General features: G+C 36.4%; 3 protein-coding genes across 3 annotated transcripts; 1 reads left to right on the forward strand and 2 right to left on the reverse strand.

Moving 5' to 3' along the window:
• Positions 1 to 1,292: 1,292 nt before the first annotated feature.
• Positions 1,293 to 2,060, reverse strand: LOC142597950 (uncharacterized). The gene is made up of 3 exons (XM_075734949.1): positions 1,946 to 2,060; positions 1,524 to 1,732; positions 1,293 to 1,307 (listed from the first exon to the last, which is right to left on the reverse strand). The coding sequence occupies exons 1-3, from the start codon at positions 2,058 to 2,060 to the stop codon at positions 1,293 to 1,295; spliced, it is 339 nt and encodes a 112-aa protein (XP_075591064.1).
• LOC142597951 (uncharacterized) lies at positions 2,059 to 13,110 on the forward strand. The gene is made up of 4 exons (XM_075734951.1): positions 2,059 to 2,096; positions 9,206 to 9,423; positions 9,784 to 10,123; positions 13,098 to 13,110. The coding sequence occupies exons 1-4, from the start codon at positions 2,059 to 2,061 to the stop codon at positions 13,108 to 13,110; spliced, it is 609 nt and encodes a 202-aa protein (XP_075591066.1).
• A 489-nt stretch (positions 13,111 to 13,599) lies between these two features.
• On the reverse strand, positions 13,600 to 14,052 carry LOC142597952 (uncharacterized). Its single transcript, XM_075734952.1, has one exon. It carries the CDS (start codon positions 14,050 to 14,052, stop codon positions 13,600 to 13,602), a length of 453 nt encoding a protein of 150 aa, XP_075591067.1.
• Between the last annotated feature and the right edge of the window lie 8,346 nt (positions 14,053 to 22,398).

Raw genomic sequence — 22,398 nt, forward strand, 5'->3', positions numbered from 1 at the left:
CTCTTCTACGTCTTTCTGGTTGTTTTGGTTTTTATTGTTTTTTAATATCCAACGGCGTAGCTTGGAGTAACAGGCGTTGCAGTGAATATTGTTGTTAATTTTTCGCCATTGGCTGGTTGAGTTGATGCCACAGGATGAACACACGTTTGATAAGGTTTGCCCAGAACGACCGCTGGAAGAAGTTTGCTTGACCTTTTTCTTGGGAGTGCTGTAACTTTCTTGTATATTGCGCAAATCACTAACAGGCATCAATCGAACGTTGTCCTTCATTCGAGTCTGCACGACAACCATCGACGGTGACTCCAGTTTGGTAGGAACCATGCCTACTACTTGGGTTTGTTTCGTTTTGGACGGCGGCTTCCACTTTTTGGCGGCTTCCCAAATACGATCGAAATTCTCTGCTATTTCTTTGTATAACATCGAATCGCTGTTTGAAGTAATGACAGGTTTGAAACTGTTCAAATTTATTTTTGGCAGGCTAAAAGGAGATTCATTATAGTTTTCGTCAACCGAGTAGTTGTAATTCGGTTCAAAGCGTAAACCTGAAGTTATTGGCTGCGGATGAAACTCATTATCGCTCAATTCTATATTATTTTTTTTTTTATCCTTTTTTAATTTTTTTTTTGCATGGGGTGAGTATTTTTGTTCGAAAAGTATTGATTCGTAGACGTCTTGGTCGTTCATTTCTTGCATTGTTTTAGAAAATAACAAATCAATAGTGTCTACGGACTCTGGCTGCTTGATGGTGTCATTCTTTACAGGACTCGGCGGCGTTAACTTGATTGAGTTGCAATCGTCCTCGTGTCCTTCTGACGAATGCGAAGTTACATCGTTCGTCAGTTCGTCTGATCTGAAATCTAAATCCTTGACCGTAGACGCATCGTTTTCTTTCATCGCCTTGTCCTCGCATACTGAATTTTCATGCTTTGATGAAACAGTATCTTCCCTCTTTTCCATTTTGCAACAGTCTTATAATTATATCTAAAATTACGAAGTCCTGCGAATAACTTAATTAAACATTAGTGAGTATAATCCTTAACTAAATAACTATAATATACTCTTTGATTTTTTTTGCATGTAGTACCGAATCGTTCCGCTAAGCAGCCAACGTGTCAGAAGTTTTTATCCAAAAAATTAAATCACAATTAATTAGACAAATTATCGAATTTTGTTTAATTTAGTATGTAATAATTCAGCTGATTATTGTTAAAAAATTTTGAAATAATTATATTATGATCAGCAATGCGGAGTGCTACGATCACAAATGGAAACAAACTCAATAAACTTTTATTTTAACTATGCGGAGCCTATTTTTAAAATCAGTTTTAATAATAATTTGTCAAAAAATTTTACTTCTGCTCGAACTGATATCGTTGTGTTCGATTCAACTGACTTAATTAAGAAAACCTTTTTTAAGATTTATTTTTCGTTTTTAGATTTTTTACAACAGGCTTGACAAGCGCCGTAGATAATAAGATACAGATCGATATCCATTGAATGAATAGCAACTTGTGTTTATAAACCATCAAGCTCATTAGTATCGTGATGAACTTTCTGCAAGTCGTGATCAAAGTTAGTTTCAAAGAACCTAATGAGCGTAACGTACGAACAATGAACATTTGGCCAATTGAGCCGGTTAACAAAAAAATAGTTAACATTAAAGCGAAGCGAGGCCCCGCTTCGATCATCGCCCAAATAGGTTGCAGACCGTTCAAAAGCAAAAGCAAAATGCCTGATAGTAGGCAGCTCGGCAGATTAACCATCAACATTAAATCAATGAAGTTCAAATTGTAGCGAGACGTGTATACATCTTGGCGCGGCCCGGTAAATGCATCACAGCACAGAGCTATGGCGAGCAACAAGTATCCCACAGGCGAGCCTGTGTCAATGTTATTCTTAAAAATTTTGGGCGACTGATACAAAAGCAAGCTGAATGTTATTATACCGGCGTAAAAGTAGTCTTCAATTTTATGCTTTTGCCCAAAAAACAAACGCCCTCCAATAATAATAGGCAGGCTTTTAACAGTTTTGACCGTCAACTGAACTGGGTAAGGAACCATGGTGAGAGCTTTATTGGAGAAAATACTGGAAGCCAAGTAGGTCGAACACAACATTAAAGAATCCAGCATCAGCGACCGAGCAAACTTGATGTTCTCGGAAAAACTCAATGATTTAGAGACAGGTGATACGCTTGCGTCGCTTAAACTGGTTTGTTTTTGCGTCGACTTCGCATGCTTAGGTAAAGGTTTGCTTAGAGCTCGGTAAATTAGTTGCTTCAGAGCAGATAAGTAAATGCAATCTAGGCTGAACGTTTTTATTATTACTAAAGCAAAAATAGCATTTGATACACAGGACAAAAAGACTATGAATAACGAATAATTAAAATTATGACCTAGAGATGGAATGTATGTCTTGTAAATGCCTTCATGAGACAAACCCTGTATTATGAAAAAAACATAAATTCCGAGCGTATTAATTAGCCAGTGGTCAGTATTAAACCGGAACTTCATTTTTAATCTGATTCGTCTAAGTGATTCCTAACCTGGTTTGAGTTTAATGACCGGAAAATTAATTTGTCGAACAGATTAATAATTAAATCGGCTAATTTGAAAAAAATAGTTAATAGATAAAATAACAATTAGGCTTTATTATTGTTATTATTGTTGTCCTGCTTGTTGTTATTTTTAACAAGAGTTTTTTCGCTTTCAGCTAATTCTTCTAAAATATAGGTGTAATCAGATAAAATCTTAGCTCGAGAATTGATAATGTGCTCGTGAATTTCCCGATCATACTTGACCAAAGTTTCTATGTTGGGCTTACACAAGTCGATTATGGCTTGTGTATTGGCGTCTTGCAAAAACTCGCAAGGAATCTCGATCAACGGCTGAATTGTGGCGAATTTCTCGTTAAACTCAGACAAAGAAATTACGTCTTTGTCAAGATTTTGTTCAAGCGTTATGTAGTCTTGAGAGAGCTGGTAGCAAGTAAATGGAAATTCTCCAGATTCTTCTACTTCTGAGTTGTAAAATACTATAACGCAGTCTTGCTCTATGGCTGACCAGTGGTTGTAGAGCAAAGACAACATGTCTGGGTTGGACGGGACCTCGTCTAGACATAAACATCTGCGACTTAAGTTGGAATAAAAACCGAGACATTGAGGCTCAGTGTCCAAAGCTTGGTTGAAAGCTTCGACCTTGTGTCTCATGCGGTCAATTTCTTTCTTCAACTTGTCTATGCCGTATCCAGGTTTCAAATGCGTGGAAACAGGCCACGCTGAGCCGATGTATAAGTCATCGCCGATTTTTTCACCAAACAACAAACCGTTGATGCAAACTTCTGGCGTAGAAGAAACTTTTTCGTTAATACGTAAAATTGAGCGTAGATTCAAAAATACTTTTTTTACTGTCATCGTAAAGATTTAGATAGTAGAGATAGCGGCGCCCGTATAAAGTTGGGGAATAAAACTTTTTTTCAAGATATTATAAAAAAAATAATAAAATCTTTATTACTCAGAAGCAAACAGATCGAAGCAAAACCGCTACAAGGAAGTAGTTTTGCTCAGTTCGAATATACAAATACCTGCAGCCACGCTTACTGATAACGAATCTCCGTTTCGTTGCGGAATTTTAATTTTTTGTGAAGCGGAATTCAGTATCTCCGCGCTCGACCCCTCTTTTTTCGTTACCAAGGATGAGTGCCCACTTGTCGTGATTGAGACATTTTAACTCTTGATCACTGGAAGGCGTTGTGGCCAGTACTTCAATATTATTGGCTTTTAACGTTTCAATGGTATCTATCAAAGAGTCGGTGACGTGCACCCGCAAAAAAATTAACGCGCCACATGAGCTCTTTAACGACCGGGTCGAAATAGATGCAAAAGTTCTTCGAGTCACTATCCAGTCGAGAACTCCAAAGCAAAAACTAGTTCTAGCTATCAAACCCACGTTATCAGCACTAATAATATCGTCCAAGATGATAAATGGCGGTGAAATTCGGTTAAGTTCAACGTGAGAGTCTATGTAACAATCAAGATTATTTTCCCAGATAGATTTTCTTTCTCGTAACAAATTGCTCGAATTGAAAATCGGGAAGCTAGGCCTTTGTAGACCAAAATAAATGCGCTCTGCAACTTTAAAGTTGACGAGAATCGCCACTTCGTTACGAGTGTTTTCTTTCAACCCGACAACTTTACGAAACGTGTCGGAAGAACAAACAAAGATTCCCTCAAGAAAAGTTCGTCGGCTTAGCAAATCTTCGAATTCGTCGAGCAATTTCTCTGTAACCAAAACACTCACGAGTTGGTGCGACCCCGATAGTACACGTCGGCAGATGCAATTACCAACCGCAATACACAGTTTGATGTTTTTTTTAATTATGAGTGAGTGCAGGTAGCTGTGCACATCGTGGTTTCGAACGAGTTTGAATTGAAAGAAAGTTAAACGAATGTCATTTTCGTCTTTAACGACGTACAGTGGGTTTCCGTTGACCGTTCGTTCGGGTTTCGGCGGTTTGAATTCGTCCAACCATTTGGGCATTGGTTGTTTTACTGGTGATTGCTAACTAACCGCGTAATTTGTTTGGATTTGGATTTTATGTAATTTATGCAAATAATAAAAATTAAATACATTTCTACCGCTGTAAGAAAGACGATCTTCTTTAAATTTCCAAAAAACGACTGCTTTGTGCACAGAAGTTCGTTTTTAAAGCTTTCCCTGTACGTATTCTTTGGTGTCAAGGGTGGATGTTCTAGTCTCGCGTTTGTATTTCCGTTATTCATTATGCTTATTCTAACAGAGTTAGTATCCAGTTCTTTTTTAAACGGGTTGTCTTCGAGAGACGTGTTGTTTATGGCTTTAAGTTTGTAGCTGACGTCTTCAATGTATTTTTGACACGACAAAGTCTCAGGTCTATCTTCAATGAGCGGAACTACGAGACTTGACTCTGAATTTTTTTCTTCCTCGTAGGTAAAACTTGAGCTGAACGGGTCGGCTACCGTACTCAGCTGAGATGCATTTTTATGGACTGACGGAGCAGCGCTTAGGCTTCTGTTCACTTCTGTATAGTCATTTTTGTTAAAAAGTGTAGTATAGTTCTGTAAACCGTTCGAACTAGAGATAGAGTCCATGTACGACGGAGTAATTTTGCTTTGGATATTATCAGTCGCAGTATAAATGGAGGTAATGCTTTTTGGCGTTTTATAAGACGTAGTAGTGTTTGTATTTAGAAGTTCAGCATTTACAGACTGGTTTAGTTCCAATTCGATTTCTTTAAAAGATTGTAAAACGAACAGATTGTCATAGTTTTTTTTTTGCGTTTTTTGTTTATTAGTACATTCTGTGTTTTCAGTGTTTGCAGCAAAAACTCCCGATCTGTGGTATTTGGACTGTATCAAGTTGTTCGGGTAGTCTAAGTAAACCTCATTTTCGACTCCTCGGTTTGGCTGCCTATAGTTATCGCGAAGCGCAGAAACATCAACCATTTTATTTAGCTGGGGTCTGAGGGGACTGGTTACTGAATTCTCTAACGAGGAACTGCGTACGAGCTCGCTCTGGCAATCGGGTACGTTGCTGGTATTGATTAGCCCAGCCAGCAGAGAAGACATACGAAGATTATTTGTAAAATTCCTTGGCCGCTTATATTAGTGATCTAGATATCAGTTTATGACATAAACAGTTGATGGTGCGTTTAGATTTTTCACAAAATTATGTACAATTGAAAATTATAACAAAAGTAAACGGGGGATTACAGCCAGTTCCTCTGGTTTTTATTTATTTATATTTTACCGTTTTTTTATATGAGCAAATTTTCAATTATTTGTGGTTCAGGATCGTCTTAAAAAACATTTCAACCAGCCAAAAAGTTATCTCTAGTAAATTGCGCAACTATGTATAAACAACTCATGTTATAATTCGTAAAACAAGGACCGGAACGAAAAACATTATTTGGAGTTGACGTAATTAATATGGTATTAAATTTAGCTACTTCTCTTATAATTTCGAACATCTTGGTGTCAACATTGTTCACTGCTAAAAAAGACACTGAACTACTCGACCAATTTGAACTATTACACCTTAAATGTCAGAAATTTGATGATTCATACATTTTAGAGGAACTTTTTTACAGTCTTTGCGGGGCTTACACGCGCATCAAAGAGTATATCGGGGCCAACGGAAACGCCGCGGTGAAGTTTGTGTTTTGCATAGTTCAATGGCTGTTGAACCTCGTTTTAACATGCTGCTTCAAGATGGTGATGATATCCATGTGTTTGCTGACGCTTATGTTTTTTTCGGAAATGCGGAAATTCCAACAACGCCAAGAGCGCTTCAAGCAAAAAGTCTATTCTGCGCAAGCTGCTGCGAAGCAGGATGACTCAGTAAACCAAACGCAATATGAAATCATTTTTGTTCGCCACGGCTCTAGTGTTTGGAACAGATTGTTCCCGAGTCACGCACCCAAGTTTTCTTTGATTGGAAGCTTAATTAAGACCATTGTGATCGAACTCATGTTGATCACGTCGTTGCAAAGCACAATATTCGACACCCCTTTGTCCGACGAAGGCGTAATACAGGCGTATGGCATAAAACCAATTTTAAACCAAATAATAAAATCTAAGGTCGAAAACAATTCTGAAGCCCATCCAGTTCATGTATTGAGCAGCAATTTGAACAGAGCTATCGACACTGCGCTAATTGCGTTTCACAACAACGAATATGTCTCTGAAATACGCGTGTTCACAGCACTGCAGGAAATCACTCGCAACCCAGATGCTGTCAGCTACGCATTCATGCGGCGAAGCCAATCGCTATTTTTGTCGCCCAAGTTTACTAACATCGAAAAGCTAAGTCATGATAGCCTCAAGTGGGATTATAGCTCTGGAAACAGAAAGTTTCATCGATCTGTGGTCAACAGATTTGAAGAAATAATTAACTATTGTAACAAACAACACAAAGACAACGGCGTTAACACTTTTATACTAGTTTGTCACTCGCGATTTATCAAGTTATTTTTGCGTTATTACATCACTGTAAGTTTATAAACAAAAAACAAGCTTAGGATTCACATATTTTGAAATGTACAAAGTCAATATTATCTAATTGCGGAATTTTGGCTGCCAAAATTTCCAATATCACAGTTAAAAACTCAACAGTGAGTTTTATTAAGTCTGAATCGATTCAGTTGCTTAATGGCGAATTTGAGTGAGTCTCTTGCTCGATTAATTGGCAAATGCTTTTTAGCCATAGACATAGTTTTTTGTTAGATGATGGCTGCGCCACAGTTTGCTGCACGTTGTTCTTGATAACGTGCAAGATATCTTGGTTAGACTTAGCTTCGTCGTAAAATTCTTCATCGACTTCGGAGTCTTCCGTTTCTTCAACCTCAACTTCTACGTCGACTTTAGATTTTATATTTGCCATGCATTTCGAGTACAATAAGCAAGCATGTAGGTTTGTCGGATCGATTTCAAGTGCGAATAGAACGTATCTCAATGCGTTATCGAAATCGTTCATAGTGAAGTACAAATCAGCCAACTTTAAGAGCAAAAAAACGTTTTGGCCACTGGTCAGACATACGTTGTTTTCTAAATATGCCAATGCGTTCAGATAATCACTTCGCAAAAGGTAATACACATACAACTCGTTATTTAAGAATAAATTGTCTGGGTATTCTTCATGCAATGCTTTCAACGCGTCTAAATACACGTCTGGTGTGTCTGCTTTAATTTGATTAAGTTTCGACAGCGCTAAAAAAAAATGTTTATCGCTCTCTCTGAAAAATACGTTCACGTCTTTTTTCGCCACTGTCGCAAACTTAACATCATTGCCAAATGAACGCATCGTAAGCCCTTTAAGGATATCTTTGGGGAAAGATAAGTCGTACAATTTTGTCATACATTTCTGAAACTCTTTTTTTTGAGAAAACACAGCGTTGCTATAAAGAAGTTTGGTCAAAAAATTTTTGTTCTTTATTTTATTGATTGACTTGTTATAGTTCTGTGTGTCAGAATAATTAAAACTAAAAAAGTTAACGTTACAGATAACGTACTAAGACCACTGACCTATATAGTTTGTCGCCATGATTGCAATAACGGTCTCTCGACTGAACAAAAGAGCAATATTATTTAAATAATCAATTACATTATATTAATTAAATAGTTAGACGAATTTCTATAAATAAAGGTAGTCAATTAGTCTTTTTTTTGGCAAAAAAATTTCGAAAAAAATAGTTTTTCCACAAAAGCCACTAAATTTTGGTTTTGTTGAAAAATGCCGTATGGACGCCGAATTAAAAGTAATTTGCGTTCTGGAGGGTTTGGAAAACTGTTAGAGAAAAAAGGCACTAAAAATAAAGATTTTTCCACTCCAGATCACCAGAAAACTCTTACTATAAAGGAAAAAAATAAATTTATATCGCTGGACGACTTCATTTCAACTAGGAAACAAGAGAGTCGAGTCGATGAAAGCACGTTGGACGAATACTTAACGAATTTCAAGTTTGCTATACCCGGTCCTGATGAGATTTTAATTCGTAAAAACCAGACTTTGACTACGTTTGAAGGCGAGTCTAAGATTTTTGATACTCTTACCGTTTTAGATTCGCAAAATGTTAGCAAAAAGTACGATTTGATATTTCCTAAACGTCGTTTTAAGTTTCATCCTCCCGTGGATCGAATAACTGCATTTTTGAGTTACGTTGGAGAAGCAATAAACTACTTTGAGGACTGTTCTAGCAAAAACATTTTAGACGAGCTGGAATTCAACTATGAGCTAGACTTATTAAAACAACGTTTCTGTGATTCAGAATGTGAAAGCGACGAACTACCATTTGATGATTGTACGTCGGGCTGTGAACGCTTCAGCAATGATGAAAATGACTGCAAAGTTTTTGACAAGCATGCTGAAGAGTCTCAAACTGGTAGCGACGATTCTGAGATTGAATACGAATATGAGGGCAATAATGAAGAAAAAACATGTTTAGGCTTCTCATTGAGTAGAAAATATTATACGTTCAAAAACTTTTCTGGAAAATTTAGTCTTGTGAATGGCTGTAAGGCTTTAGCATCGTGTACTAATAGATCATTTTTTTTAAGCTCTGTGTTCAATTATTTTTGTTTGAATTTCGAAAATGCAGCGCCGTACTTGAGCAAATCACAGATTGTGTTCACCAACAATCGAGCTTTTTCTTTTTGGAGAAAAACCTTGGAAAGTAGTTTAGACCAAATTCGTAAGTCCAGCAGTGAAAATATATGTATCACTCCGTTTGAAAGGAATTTGAACTTCTGGGAACAACTGTGGCGAACTGTTGAGTTTTCTGATGTCTTATTGATCATCATAGATGCTAGATCACCTCTGTTGTTCTTTAACATTCTTTTCTATAACTATGTTCAAGAATTAGGCAAGCAACCAATCGTATTACTTAACAAGTGTGATTACTTGTCTGAATACCAAAAATTCGCATGGAAAGATTTCTTTGAAAAACGAAATTTGCAGGTGATTTTTTACAGTTCTTTGCAAGCTTTGCGAAACGAAAACACCATAGAAGTAGTTTCGGATGAGGAAAATTATCATTCTTTAGTGAACTCGACTGTTACATACTCTAGTGATGAACTTTTAAAACAGCTTGAATTAATTGTTGAGCCGATTCGCGTAAAAAAACAGCAACAACGCGAAAACGCTAAAAAAGCGAGGATTTTATTGGAAAGTTTTGTGAAGAAACATTTTTCAAACAATGATGAACTCGACCAGTTGAGCCAAGACATACATAAAACGTTAAACCAATTTTTAGCTGACAAAGAAATGTGTTCAGAAGGTTCTTATAATAACCAAAGCGACTACGTGTCTAACTGGGTAGGAAACGCGAACTTGCTTGAATCAAGTACCGTCGCCGTTGGTTTAGTAGGGTTCCCTAACGTTGGTAAAAGCACTGTGATAAATTCGATAATCCGCCCGCGCCTTAATAAAAATGTCAAAGTAAGCTCGACACCAGGTAAAACCAAGTTTTTACAGACTTTTATGTTACTGGAAAACGGAATCACTTTGATAGATTCTCCAGGACTTATCTTTCCTATAGCTGCTAAGTCGAAGGCTGACTTGGTAATCAATGGTATTCTCAACATAAACACGTGGCAAGGGTCTTGCCTGTCTGTCGTTCGCTGTATCTTGAGTCGTATACCATCTTTAGTTTTCCAAGTTTACCGAATAAAAGACAATGATTTGCTTCAGAAATCTATTCAAAACTGTACTGATGAAGTAGCTACAGAGGTTTTAAATATTATTTCTAAAGAATTAAAATTTTACAAATCGGGGAAAGGAGGTTTATTTGACATAGAAAGGACTGGAAGACGTTTGATTCAACAATACATAAAAGGACGCATTTTTAGTTTTTGTGAAATTTGTCCTGACTCTCCACAAGATCAGTGGCTGCAAGAAGAAAGAAAAAAATTCAAAATAGATATTTAATAACATTCAGTGCAGTGCCGAAATAACGTAAGTTGCTGTGCCCTTGCTAAATATATTTTTATCAAAGCTAGTGTTTTTATCAATAATCTAATAATATAATTTCATTATCAATTACAAAAAAATTAGTCTACGTGTAGCACGCGGTTTCTTTGTCTTAACATTATTTCGGCATTTCCGTTGATCGGCTTTAAACTAGCTTAAACATGAATATTTTTCGTTTCACCGGAGACATGCTGCATTTAACGAGCTCCAGCTTGTTAATTTACAAGCTGTTAAAAACAAAAAACTGCGCGGGTATTTCAGCGAAAATGCAAGAGATATACTTGATTGTATTTTTAACGCGGTACCTAAACTTGTTCTACGTTTACTTTTCTTTATACAATACGATAATGAAGTTCTTTTTCATTTTTAGTACAATTTATATTTTGTACTTAATTCGTTTTCAAAAACCAATCAGCAAGTCTTACGATAAACAAGCTGATAATTTCAACTACTTGATTTTGTTGATCTTACCTATTCTATTTATTTCCTATATTTTCGGACAACCTAAAAGTATTGTGAAGGTGTTATGGAGATTCTCAATCTGGCTGGAAAGCTTTGCCCTGGTCCCGCAGATCGTGTTACTGCAGAAGTACGGAGTAGTGGAAAACCTAACTTCGCATTACGTAACCACAATGGGTCTTTATCGAACATTTTATTTGATAAATTGGATTTACAGACTGCTAAAAGAGAACTATTGCAACTACACTGGATGGATTGGCGGAATGATACAGGTGGCGCTCTACTTAGATTTTTTCTACTATTACTTCCAAGCCAGATTGAACGGGTGGAAAATGATTCTACCTTACGCAAACAGGATTTAATTGTAAATAAGGTATTCTGCAGATGTTACAAACATAAGTTGTTGAGTTTGGAAAAATATAGTGATTATCGAAAATATTTAATATGAACATCACGCTTGAATTAAAGCTAGTAAAACTAAACACCTTAAAATTTATCAATGAATAGTATTATAAAAGGCACAAAGTAATTTAAACTATCCTATCCGCCGTTAACGTCAAAAAAAAGTTAAATTTCTGGTACAATAACTTCTTCGTTTTTAATCAGTTTTTGAAGAGCGCTCGGTTTCATTCCATCAACGGTACAACCAACTGAGTTGGCAGTTCCGAGAATTTCAAGAATGGATCCTTTGAAAGTGCGTGATGGAATACCATGTCCACAAGTTCTCATTTTTCTTGCAATATCAATGATAACATCCAAGGATAAGTTGCCTGAGTGAGTTATGTTCTTTACCTTCTTTCTGTCACGAATTGGTTCGTTGAGAGCTTTGAGGATCATAGAGGTTGAAGTTGGAATGACTTCGGCTGTGACCTGTCGGTTTTGAATAGCCAAACGGACAGTGACACGTACTCCTTTCCATGCTTGGGTTACCTTAACCATTTCGTCTCCCGCTTTTTTTGGGGGAACTCCGAGAGGACCGAGCTTGGGCGCGAGAACAGCGCTCGACGCAGGTTCGCCTCCGTAACTACGAACAATTACGTATTTAATATCTCCAGTATTGGGTGTTGGCGCCATAATTTGTACCGCTTGAGAGATTAAAAAAATATTAGGAATCAAAATTGGTGTTTTGTCCTTTGTAAAATGCTTCAAATAATTCTGTAAATTTAACGCGGCTGAAAATCTTTCACTAGCTTACTGTTGACAGGTTTCAATTATATTATTGTTTATTCTATAACATTGTGTACAATTCAAATTATTTTTTAGTATTAAATAACTACAGTTTATACAATAACGTATTTTGCAATTTATACAATTAAAAACACCTGAAAAACATTTGCGATCGCACAAAAAACAGACACAGCTTTCTTGTTCTTCAATTGAGCAAGAAGTCAAAGTGTAGTTTTTAATATTTTGCTGTTTGGAACGTGCAATCATCGTGGCGACAGTTTGAGGAAGAGTACACATACACTTGGTAGGCACATGACAAAACAAAAGCAAACATCGCGGACAGCGATAGCCCTTGTACTTTAGCTGCGCGTGACACGAACAAAGCTGTGCTATACTAAACGTTTCGTAATTTGGAAAAGCTACTTCGAGCATAGACACGTTTAGTTCTTGTTTTTTAGAAGTAGAAGCAATTAAGAATAAAACTTTTACGAAGCGTTTGCGAGTGTTAGCCACAAAATGTATTCCTTGAGTTTTTTTTGTGATTTCTTCAAATATAAAACATATTGGGGCGATCGACACGAATGAAATTGGAATTTTAGCCTCTATAAACGGCGAGAGAGATTCGAAGATTGCAGTGCTGTCGACAGTTTTAACCGAAGCAGAAATAAACACCATGTCTTTACTGTAAACTAAGTTGGTTGTGCTTTTGAACAAAGTATCAGCCTTGAAAAGAGAATCGGCGATACTTACCGACCCTTCTGGCTGGTTTGTTTCAAAAAATTTTTTAAGTTCTGTTAACGCAGCGTCTGCATTATGCACAAAAGACGCCACGAGTTTTGTCGAACCGGCATTTTGGACAAGAATCGCTAGTTCATTCAAGGAGCCAAATAAAAAAAAATTGACGATAAAGCGCTCGATGTCGGATTTATATTGTTCCAAATTCATTAAACTAAACAAAATTTTGTTATTAAGCGATTCGCTATAATCAATCACAATGACACAAGACCGAAAAGCGGCTGAGTTATCTTTTTTTACTTGTTGATTATAAACTAACGAGCTGAATGCATATGTACCATCTTTGTACACAGAAAACGTTTCGTTGGGGTCGTAGCTGTAAACATGAGACACATTTTTAGGTAGTATAGTTATGTTACTTGAAGTTTCAGTGAATTTTGAATTAGAGAGCCAGTTCAAGTCGTTATTTTTGTCATTCAAGAGTAGCTTTTCAGTGGTTGTGCAATTCGTAACGTTCTGGTTAACGGACATACAGGTAAAACAACAACTACTAAGAGTTTGGAATGAGGGAAGACATTAAAAACAGCTTTAACTTGATTAAACCAAAACTACAATTAAGGATAATTAAAAAAGCAATACAATAGTGTAATAAAAATATAAATTTAAAATGCATTTAAATGCGTCGAGGTTCAAATATCTTGGAAAACGATAAAAATGTGAAAAATGAAGAAATGTTGACTTAGAGTCTTCTACCACGTCGACCAGCTTTTCTACGAGTGGAATCTGAAGGAATGGGAGTGACATCTTCAACACGGCCTATTTTAATACCGTTTCTAGCTAGAGAACGAAGAGCAGCTTGGGCGCCTGGACCAGTTGTCTTTTGCTTAAGACCTCCAGTGGCTCTAATTTTAACGTGGACAGCAGTAATGCCGCGTTCTTTGCAGCGGTTTGCAACGTCTTGGACGGCAAGCATAGCAGCGTATGGGGAGGATTCGTCTCTGTCAGCCTTAACTTTCATACCACCAGTAACTCGCACAAAAGTTTCTTTACCGGAAATATCTGTAACGTGAATGAAAGTGTCATTGAAACTGGCGTAAATATGTGCTACGCCTATTACGTTTTTGCCATCAGCTGGAGTTGGTTGTACGTATTTCGATGGTTGTACTACAGCAGTCTTTGTTTTAGCAGCCATGTGTTAAATCTAGTTATTACAACAGTTTGTTTTAAATGTTGTACACTGAAATAAGAAATAAGACAAAACACAATATATTTGCAAGACGAAAAAAATAATTAGAGATAAATTAACTCGCGATACTCTTTGCGGCTTTAATAATAATAAATAAATATAATTTTGCAGGTTTGTTGTCGAATTATAATTATTTCTGTCTTGTGTACCAAATTCTCAAAATTTATTAATTTTTTATTTTCTTTGACCCATTTGTTATTTCATAAGTATGTTAACGAACTCTGGTGCTTTCAATAACCTGACGATTTCTAATTTATTAATTAGCAATAAAGGTAAGTTATCAGTAAATAAAACATGTTTGAACTAGATATTAATGGCATTTATTACCGTAAAGAACTCGAACGACCTGTTCTTCGTGAAGACGACGTGTATCAAGAGCCTAAGAAAAATCTCAAAGAATACTGTCGTGTGTTTGATGTTTTGATAGATCATTGCATCGACAACCCTACAAAACCTTTGATTGGCACTAGATTTTATAATGACGATTGGTACAAATCTGAGGAACCAACTTTTTCAAATGAAGTAAAATGGATGTCTTATATTGATCTGGCTAAGGCCGCAATCTCTTTTTCAGTTAATATTCACGATAGAAACCTCTGCCCGATTAACAATTACCCAGACGAAGAATATGAAAACGCGGCAAATATGCGTGTGCTAGGTATTTACGGTTCTACTACTGTTGAGTACTTGATAATTGAAATGGCTGCTAGCTGCGCCAATGTCACTTTCTGTCCTCTGTATGATACGTTTGGAGAAGAAAATATGAAAAACATAATAAGAGAAACACGAATCAAAACTTTGGTTATCGAAATCAAATACGTGTCCAATTTTTTAAAGTGGTGGAACAAGCTTGCAAGTGACGATTCGTTACGCGAGATTCTCAAGGTATTGGTAATATTTACACCTAGAATAGATCTTTCAGTTCCCGGAAGTAACGAGAAATGGAAATTATACTACGCCGATCTTTTGAAGGAACTAGAACAATGTTCTCTGAAGATTTACTTCCTGAATGGCTTAATTAAATACGTTCAAAAAAAATTAAATTTTCATGACACCTCGATTAAAGACTTATACCGTAAATACGCAAAACCAACTTCACTAAAGGATGTTAATACTATTTGTTACACCAGTGGAACAACAGGAGTTGCTAAGGGATGTTTGCAAACAAATGCTAACTTCATGTCAATGCTTGCTTTTGGTCGAAACGAGTTAAAAAGTTACTACTGCGCAGGTCTCCAGGCAGATGATATTTTGTTATCGTATTTGCCTTGTGCTCACGTATTCGAGCGAATAATTCGACTTATCGCTATTGGTTTGGGATTGAAGATATTCGTGTTTTCGGGAGTCAAAAAAAACGTATTGGACGATATCAGAATTGGTAAAGTAACTATTCTTCCCGCCGTTAGTAAAATAATCACTACTTTGGTCGATAACATGGACGCAGCACTTTCAAAAAAATCAGGTCTGATCAGATGGATCGTGAACAAGCGCCTAGAAATCCGAAAAAAGTCTAGACTGGCGTGCAAAGAATGGGATAAAGACGCCAATAAGCTGAACAGCATAATCTTGAAACCTTTCGCAATTTTGGGTAACGTTCGTCTCATCATTTGCGGAGCTTCAAGTTTGAGTGATGAAGTCCGGATCAAAATGGAGTGTTACGCCAACGTGCCCATAATTAATGGGTACGGTGCCAGTGAAACCACAGGTCCTGTCTCTATAACAGGAAGATATACTCAACACACTAACACGTTAGGTGGGTTACTTCGTTGCCAAGCTATTGTCGATTACGGCTACCAGGGACCTGAATTTGCCAAGCTAAACAAAATGAATCGCCGAGGTGAACTGTTGATCAAGGGTAAACCTGTTTTTGCTGGATACTTTAGAAGGCCAGATCTCACTCGCAAAGCTTTCTTCGGTGAGCGTGAAAAAGACAAATCGTACAACGAGACCTGCTATTACCGCACAGGAGACGTTGTACAGGAAACGTCCTCGCCTTTATATTCTTTCATCATAGTAGGCAGAAGCAAGTGTTCCGTCAAATTGAGTTACGGAGAGTTCGTCGATCTGGAAACCATCGAACAAGCTTGCAGCTCGTTGCCAGAAATTAACCAAATTTTTGTATACGCAGTAAACGGCGCATCAAAAACCGTCGCTTTAATTTTCCCGAATTTAGAGAACGATAAAGTACAAGAACTCATCAAATCCGACAACTTAGATACTAATGCATACCTTCAATCTAAATCTCTCACTAATTACTTCACTGATTTAATGTTTAATTGCGGGCAACTCAATTTTATTTTGCCCATCATGAGACCAAAGAACGTTACCTTGGTTGAAGAATTTACTATCTTGAACAAGTGTCTTACGCCAACGTTCAAATTCGCACGAGAAAAAATCTCTGAAATTTATCACGAACAGCTTAGCCAAATGCTAAATTCAGAAACTAATAAAAATTTATAAACAGATTTACATCGTTTATTTCTCCTTATTATTCCAATTAATTTGTTTTCGTTCACATAATTGCATTCATTCATTAGCTAATCTTCGTTTAAACTAAGTTAAATAACATATATAATAAACAGATCAAATATAATTGGTCATATTGTAATGTACACGCAAAAGTGCGGAATGATAGTTTTGCACACGTAAATCCTCTTTTCCAGCGATCAGAATTAGATTATAAGAAAATCAATTGAATTTTTTAGAAACCAGAGATTGATACCGACGCTTAAATTCACACAATAATTATTTGCAATGCCGTGTATTTACAACGCAAACGCCGAAAATTTAGTTTCGCTTACTGCTGAGCTGGCACTGCGTGTGTTGCTCCAAAACAAAATCTCTCTAATCGAGTTTGTAGAATATGTAGTCGACCAACGCAATATATTACTGCAGAATGTGTCGGGAATTTCAACTCCGTTGTGGAAGTACGAGCTTTTGACTGACAAGAGCATTGAGCGATTCATGAGTCGAAACGTGAAGAAAAAGCAATTTCCTGAAAATAATTTGACTCTTACGGCTTTTTCAGCGCTCAACTCGTTGAAAACTATAAATAAAGAAGAGAATGACATTATTAGCGATCTTTACTCTCTCGATCGGTCGGACGGAAAAAACACCAATTACACTCTAGAGAGTGTCGAAACGACTTACTCATCTTCTGACTCTTACAACCCAGAGTTATCATTCAACGGGACCAAATTCAACTGCAACCTTAACTTTTTGGAAGAAAGTCCGAACAAAGCTTTTTCGAAAAAAAACTTTGTTTCGACGCAGTCGCTAAGAGATACAAATGCTCAAGACATGAAAGTTACAGACGATTTAATAAAAAACTGCGACCAGATATCGGTAAAAAATCAGATGAACTTTAATGGACGGTCTAATTTCAACATTAAAACACTGTTAGCGCCGCCTCCTGACTACAAGCCGCATCCCCAGCAAAAATCGTTGTTTACAGACAATATATTGGTACAAATACTGTGTACGCCTATTATAAAGCTTAATCAGTCTGCACAGACAGTACCGTTTTCTCTGCCGTCGAAGGAAACAGAAGAGGTAAAGCCCGCTTCCGAAGAAAACTCGGTCAAAAAAAAAAAAAAGCGTGTAATAAACGCTGCCAGAAAAAAGCAAGGTTCGAGACGCACTACTGAATGTGAAAATGTTTTTATCTGCCCCGAATGCAACAAGCGAGGTCAATCCATTTTTGACCCCAAATTAGGCCAGCGGGACGGAAATGTTTATGAGTATTTCTACTGCAGAAACAACCAATGTTTGAAAGGTAGGAGTGCGTCTAGATACATTGGCTGGCGTGTACGAGAAAAATAAGATTTAACGATTACATATTATATTATTATTAATTAAAGATCTAACGACAAAAAGTTGTAAAACTTAACCTCTGCAAATTTGCAGATTGGTGATGTGAGCTCATATAGCATAGCCTGGCAGTCGGACTAAAATAGCAAAGTAACGCAACTGTCTTACACGATTATTTTTCAAGACAGCCAACATCGCTACACCTTAATAAATAGTCAAATTTTTTTATCAGTAGCAGTGTATATATTTTCGCATTAATTATCCATAGAGTTAACCTTGAGAAACAAACAAGCTTTGAATAGTGATCAATAACTTTGAAAATGTGAACACAGTGCAGTTGACGTTTGATGTCTCTTTCTTTAAAGGACATTCCTGAATTGCCTGGTAGGCGTCGATAATGTTTAGCAAATGTCTAGAAATGTATAACGAATTTTTCAGGAAAGGCGCGAGCAAGGGTTGGAGCACTACGTGGTCTGGCAATAGGTATGCAAGTTCTTGCAAAATGGGCGCCACTTCATATGCAATTTCAGCGCTTGTTATTGTAGGTTGAGTTAAGTAAATCAACCTATCCACAAGCTTTATCGTGGCCGGTAACACTTTAGAATGACTATGTAGGAGGACAATGGTGAAATCAATCAGCCAGTCATTAACATTTTGAAGCAATCCTTCGGTACGCGGAACGTAAACGCTAAGAGCAATCAACGCGTTGACTAGCTCATTTAATTTAGATTTTTTTATTGACGCAATTTGTTTTAGCAGCATACGAATATTCAAAAACGCTTCGTGAAGTTCTACCATGTGAGCACTAATACCGCCTCTGCGTAACAGTCTCATGCCGTTAGTTACGATAAGCGGCAAGAATTGGTCAGGATAACTGAACACAACGGCATTAGGGTCTTGTTTTTCGAATGACGAAAGTGTTTCACGAAGCGAATCGTTTAAGTCGTTGGAAATGTCGAAAAACGTGTTTAATAATCTTCGATAAGTTTCCTCCTGTTGATGGTATAGGTCTCTGACAGCCAAAAAATCTACTTGGAGATCTAACATCGCAACACGCAAACGTTCAAGAATACTTGATTCGTAGTTCACTTCGTCTATTAAACTCATTAGAATTCTTGTCATGTGCTCACTGCGTAATACGTCAAATACTTGCATTATATACGGTATTACTTGGTTCAGTTCTTTTACATATAAAGTCATTATTACTATTATAGGGTCACTAGCGTTCTGTAAGAACATTGCACTGGACAGAAACTCTACAATCGCGGGAATTACAGATATAATTCTAAACGATTGTGGCTGTAGAGCGTTGATTGCATCTAGAGCAGAAATCAGAGCTTGATGAATACTTGGAAGCGAATTATGTAATATTGGTAGAATGTCGGTTTGGAGCATCAAGAGATTCTTGATTTTATCGATTTCGATGTTGTTGAACTGACTGAAAATATAATTCAAATCTTCTACTTTCATGTTTGGGCGGAACGTTAAACGGACATCGTTTATATTCAAGCTAATCTTACCTTGATTCATCCTAAGAAAGTGTGTAATAATAGTCATTATGATAAAGTATTAAAACTTGAACACAGAAAGAACTAAAACTAATCTAACTAATAATACATCTATTTTTACATGAGAAAAGATATCACCACATAAAATCTGTTAAATCAGTTTTGCTCTTTATCATAATGTTGCTGGTGACTTAAAACCGCAACGATCTGTTAAATACTTACAAAGTTAAATCGTCTGGAACTGGCAGCGATTCCGCTAATATTTTTTGATTTTTCAAAACTTCAAATAACTGTTGAAAACTTTCGTTGAAAATGTCTCTTATGAGCTGTGTATCGATAGCGTACGATTCGACTTTTATGTCGTCCGTAGATTCGTCCAAAAGGTTAATTTCAGCAACTTCATTAGCCAAAGCGTTGTAGTGAGAGTTATTTTGCTGAACAGTGTGCTCGATAGGCTCGATTAAATACTTTGATTGCACTAAACAATTTTTTGCACGTTACTTACTTCGCATTATAGATTTTTTCAAGATAGGCTCGATTTCAGAGCTCAGCTCATTAGCTGTCCATAATTTCGAAGATACCAAACAGATTAAAAGCAAAAAAGCATGCATTGTATATTTTTGTTTGTACACTGGAAGATATTTTTTTCACACAAACTTTTGATAAAAATAGACCAATAAATAATATAGATAACTATTTCAAAAACACCAAACAAACATAGTTAGCGAGCCACAAAATCAGAATTTACTTAAAATAAATAAGCTTGACGCTGCTTAGCACGGCATACTAATCTAAACTGATAATTTTGATTGATGAATTCTGTAACGAATAAGCCTCATATAAACTTCTATTCACCAGCTTGTGATCTATAATTTTTATTATTAGTAAGATTTCCGAAAGAAGCTTGTCTAGTATAGAAAGCTGATCACTCACAACATCTATTACTTTAGATAGCAGCATTACGGTAGATAGGAAAGATTTAATTTTCTTGACCAACTTCCAAATAAAACTAATTGTGTCTCTATGTACAACGTACTTATCTTGCATGTATGGAATGCACATTGATACCTGAATGAGGAACTCGTTAAACAGTTGGGAAGTGCTAGTTAGACTTAATAAGAAATAAATATTGTCTTCGTTTGACGGGTCGTCCATATACGAAGATACTAATAATTTATATGAGTCAATAAAGTTGACTATCTCAGAAAATAATTTATCAGACAATTTTCGCTCGAACGAGAGAACTCTAGATAACAGACAAATCTTGTAGTCTAAATCTATACTTCTTATAAAGACACGCGCACTCGTGAAATACCTCAAGACGTGAATGATTCGAAGGTTTTTAACAATATAATCACATACTGAAATGGATCTTCCAAAGTTCTTGGAATTATCAATCGGCAACAATGGAGTTGAGCTGAGCTTATTTCTGTAGAAAAAGTTTTGAAGAACCGAATCATTCCGAACAATATAAGCATTTAGTCTTTCATTCCGAGAAAATTTATTTACATCTTCTATGATACTATCACATTCGGCCGAGGAAACGACTGTGGAAACCTGCTTGCTCAAACTTGAAAATTCAGAATATTGTTGAAACAGAGAACTAAAGTCTGTTCTAAAAAATTCCAAAAGCTCGTAATAATTAATGTATTGTTCTGCAAAAAACTGCAATTTTGATATGTAAGCGTGATACGGCATATAATTGATTAACGCGTAGTATTCGTGATGGTTTATACTTTTTACTTCAGAAGAATTTTCAGAAATGAATTCATAGCAGTCGACATGTTTATCTTGTTGTTTTAGATCTAGATATTTTTCCAGGTTTGCTAAACAGTTTATCATGGTAGCTGCCTGAGCCGACATCCAGCTGTTGAAACTCGAAGTATGCAAAAGAAGTAACTCCATTGGCAGATATCTGGCAAGAACTTTAATCACTCTAGAAAGTCTATACACCGCAGTTTTGTCATTGGCTGTAACTTCAGAATATTCACCAATATTACCTGTTAAAACTAATAAGTTGTAAACAAAAGGGTCTTGGAACGTATTAGTACTGGTGCTTTCCAAACAGGACAGTGTAGATAAGAATGTCTCGTGGAATGGATTATGGAACTTACTTGAAAACATAGCTGATTGTGGTTTGGTTGAATACAACAAAATTTTCTTACAAAGCTCCATAGCTAGAATTTGGTTTACTATGTGGATGCTAGCCTGGTTTTTAGACACTTGAAGTGCGAATAACACTTTGTGCGATATTGGTGTGGAACTAGCATTTATTATAGATTTAATTAATACTCCTGGGTGCGAAACGAATCGGGGTTTTGACGTTATTAAAGTATCAGGTGAACAAGAAAACAACTGCAAAGCGACACTGGGGATGTACTTAGTTAAGTTTATGTCCCAATCAGGTAATTCAATTGCCACGTTGAATAATAACAATACGGATGTTTTCAGCAAGTTGAACAAAAACATAATAATCTTGTCTTTATATAGCTCATCCATAATAGATTGTGGCACAATACAATTAGTAATTGTCAGATCGCTTTTAAGTAATCTTGATTCTACTGCGTAGTTAATTAATTGAAAATCTTTTTTATCGCTAATGTTTATAAGCATTTCGTTTAAAGAAGCAGTCAAGAAATACAGATTATCAAAAGCGACATTTATCAAGCTTACAGGTTCTTTGTTTTTAGGCAAATTACCACCGCAGAATAAACTTAAATCCACCGGTTTTCCAAGAAGGTTGTAAATTTTATCATTTGAACATGAATTCTGAAACTTGAAACAATTGAAAAGCTGGCAATAAGTCAGTACATTTGAATTGGAAGTTTGTGATAATTTTAAATAGTTGAAACAGTTATCCAGTTTGGTAGAAGCAAAGTTGTACTTATACATGGATAAAGTGTCGCTAAATTTAAAAACCCCTTGTATATTATCTTTTTTCAAAACCACTGAACTTTCCATACGGAAGTGATCA

Source organism: Dermatophagoides farinae, unplaced genomic scaffold (assembly GCF_024713945.1).
Source record: "Dermatophagoides farinae isolate YC_2012a unplaced genomic scaffold, ASM2471394v1 contig2, whole genome shotgun sequence".
NCBI lineage: Eukaryota > Metazoa > Arthropoda > Arachnida > Sarcoptiformes > Pyroglyphidae > Dermatophagoides > Dermatophagoides farinae.

What these genes read in the sequence shown, in the direction of transcription:
- LOC142597952 (XM_075734952.1), bottom strand. Translation starts at nt 14,052, where the DNA reads ATGGCTGCTAAAACAAAGACTGCTGTAGTACAACCATCGAAATACGTA.
- LOC142597950 (XM_075734949.1), bottom strand. Translation starts at nt 2,060, where the DNA reads ATGGTTCCTTACCCAGTTCAGTTGACGGTCAAAACTGTTAAAAGCCTG. An exon ending in TGAAGACTACTTTTACGCCG is followed by an intron (nt 1,733 to 1,945) that starts GTATAATAACAT and finishes GCCTACTATCAG; the next exon opens with GCATTTTGCTTTTGCTTTTG.
- LOC142597951 (XM_075734951.1), top strand. Translation starts at nt 2,059, where the DNA reads ATGGTGAGAGCTTTATTGGAGAAAATACTGGAAGCCAA. An exon ending in GAGAAAATACTGGAAGCCAA is followed by an intron (nt 2,097 to 9,205) that starts GTAGGTCGAACA and finishes AACCTTGGAAAG; the next exon opens with TAGTTTAGACCAAATTCGTA. An exon ending in AATCGTATTACTTAACAAGT is followed by an intron (nt 9,424 to 9,783) that starts GTGATTACTTGT and finishes ACCAATTTTTAG; the next exon opens with CTGACAAAGAAATGTGTTCA.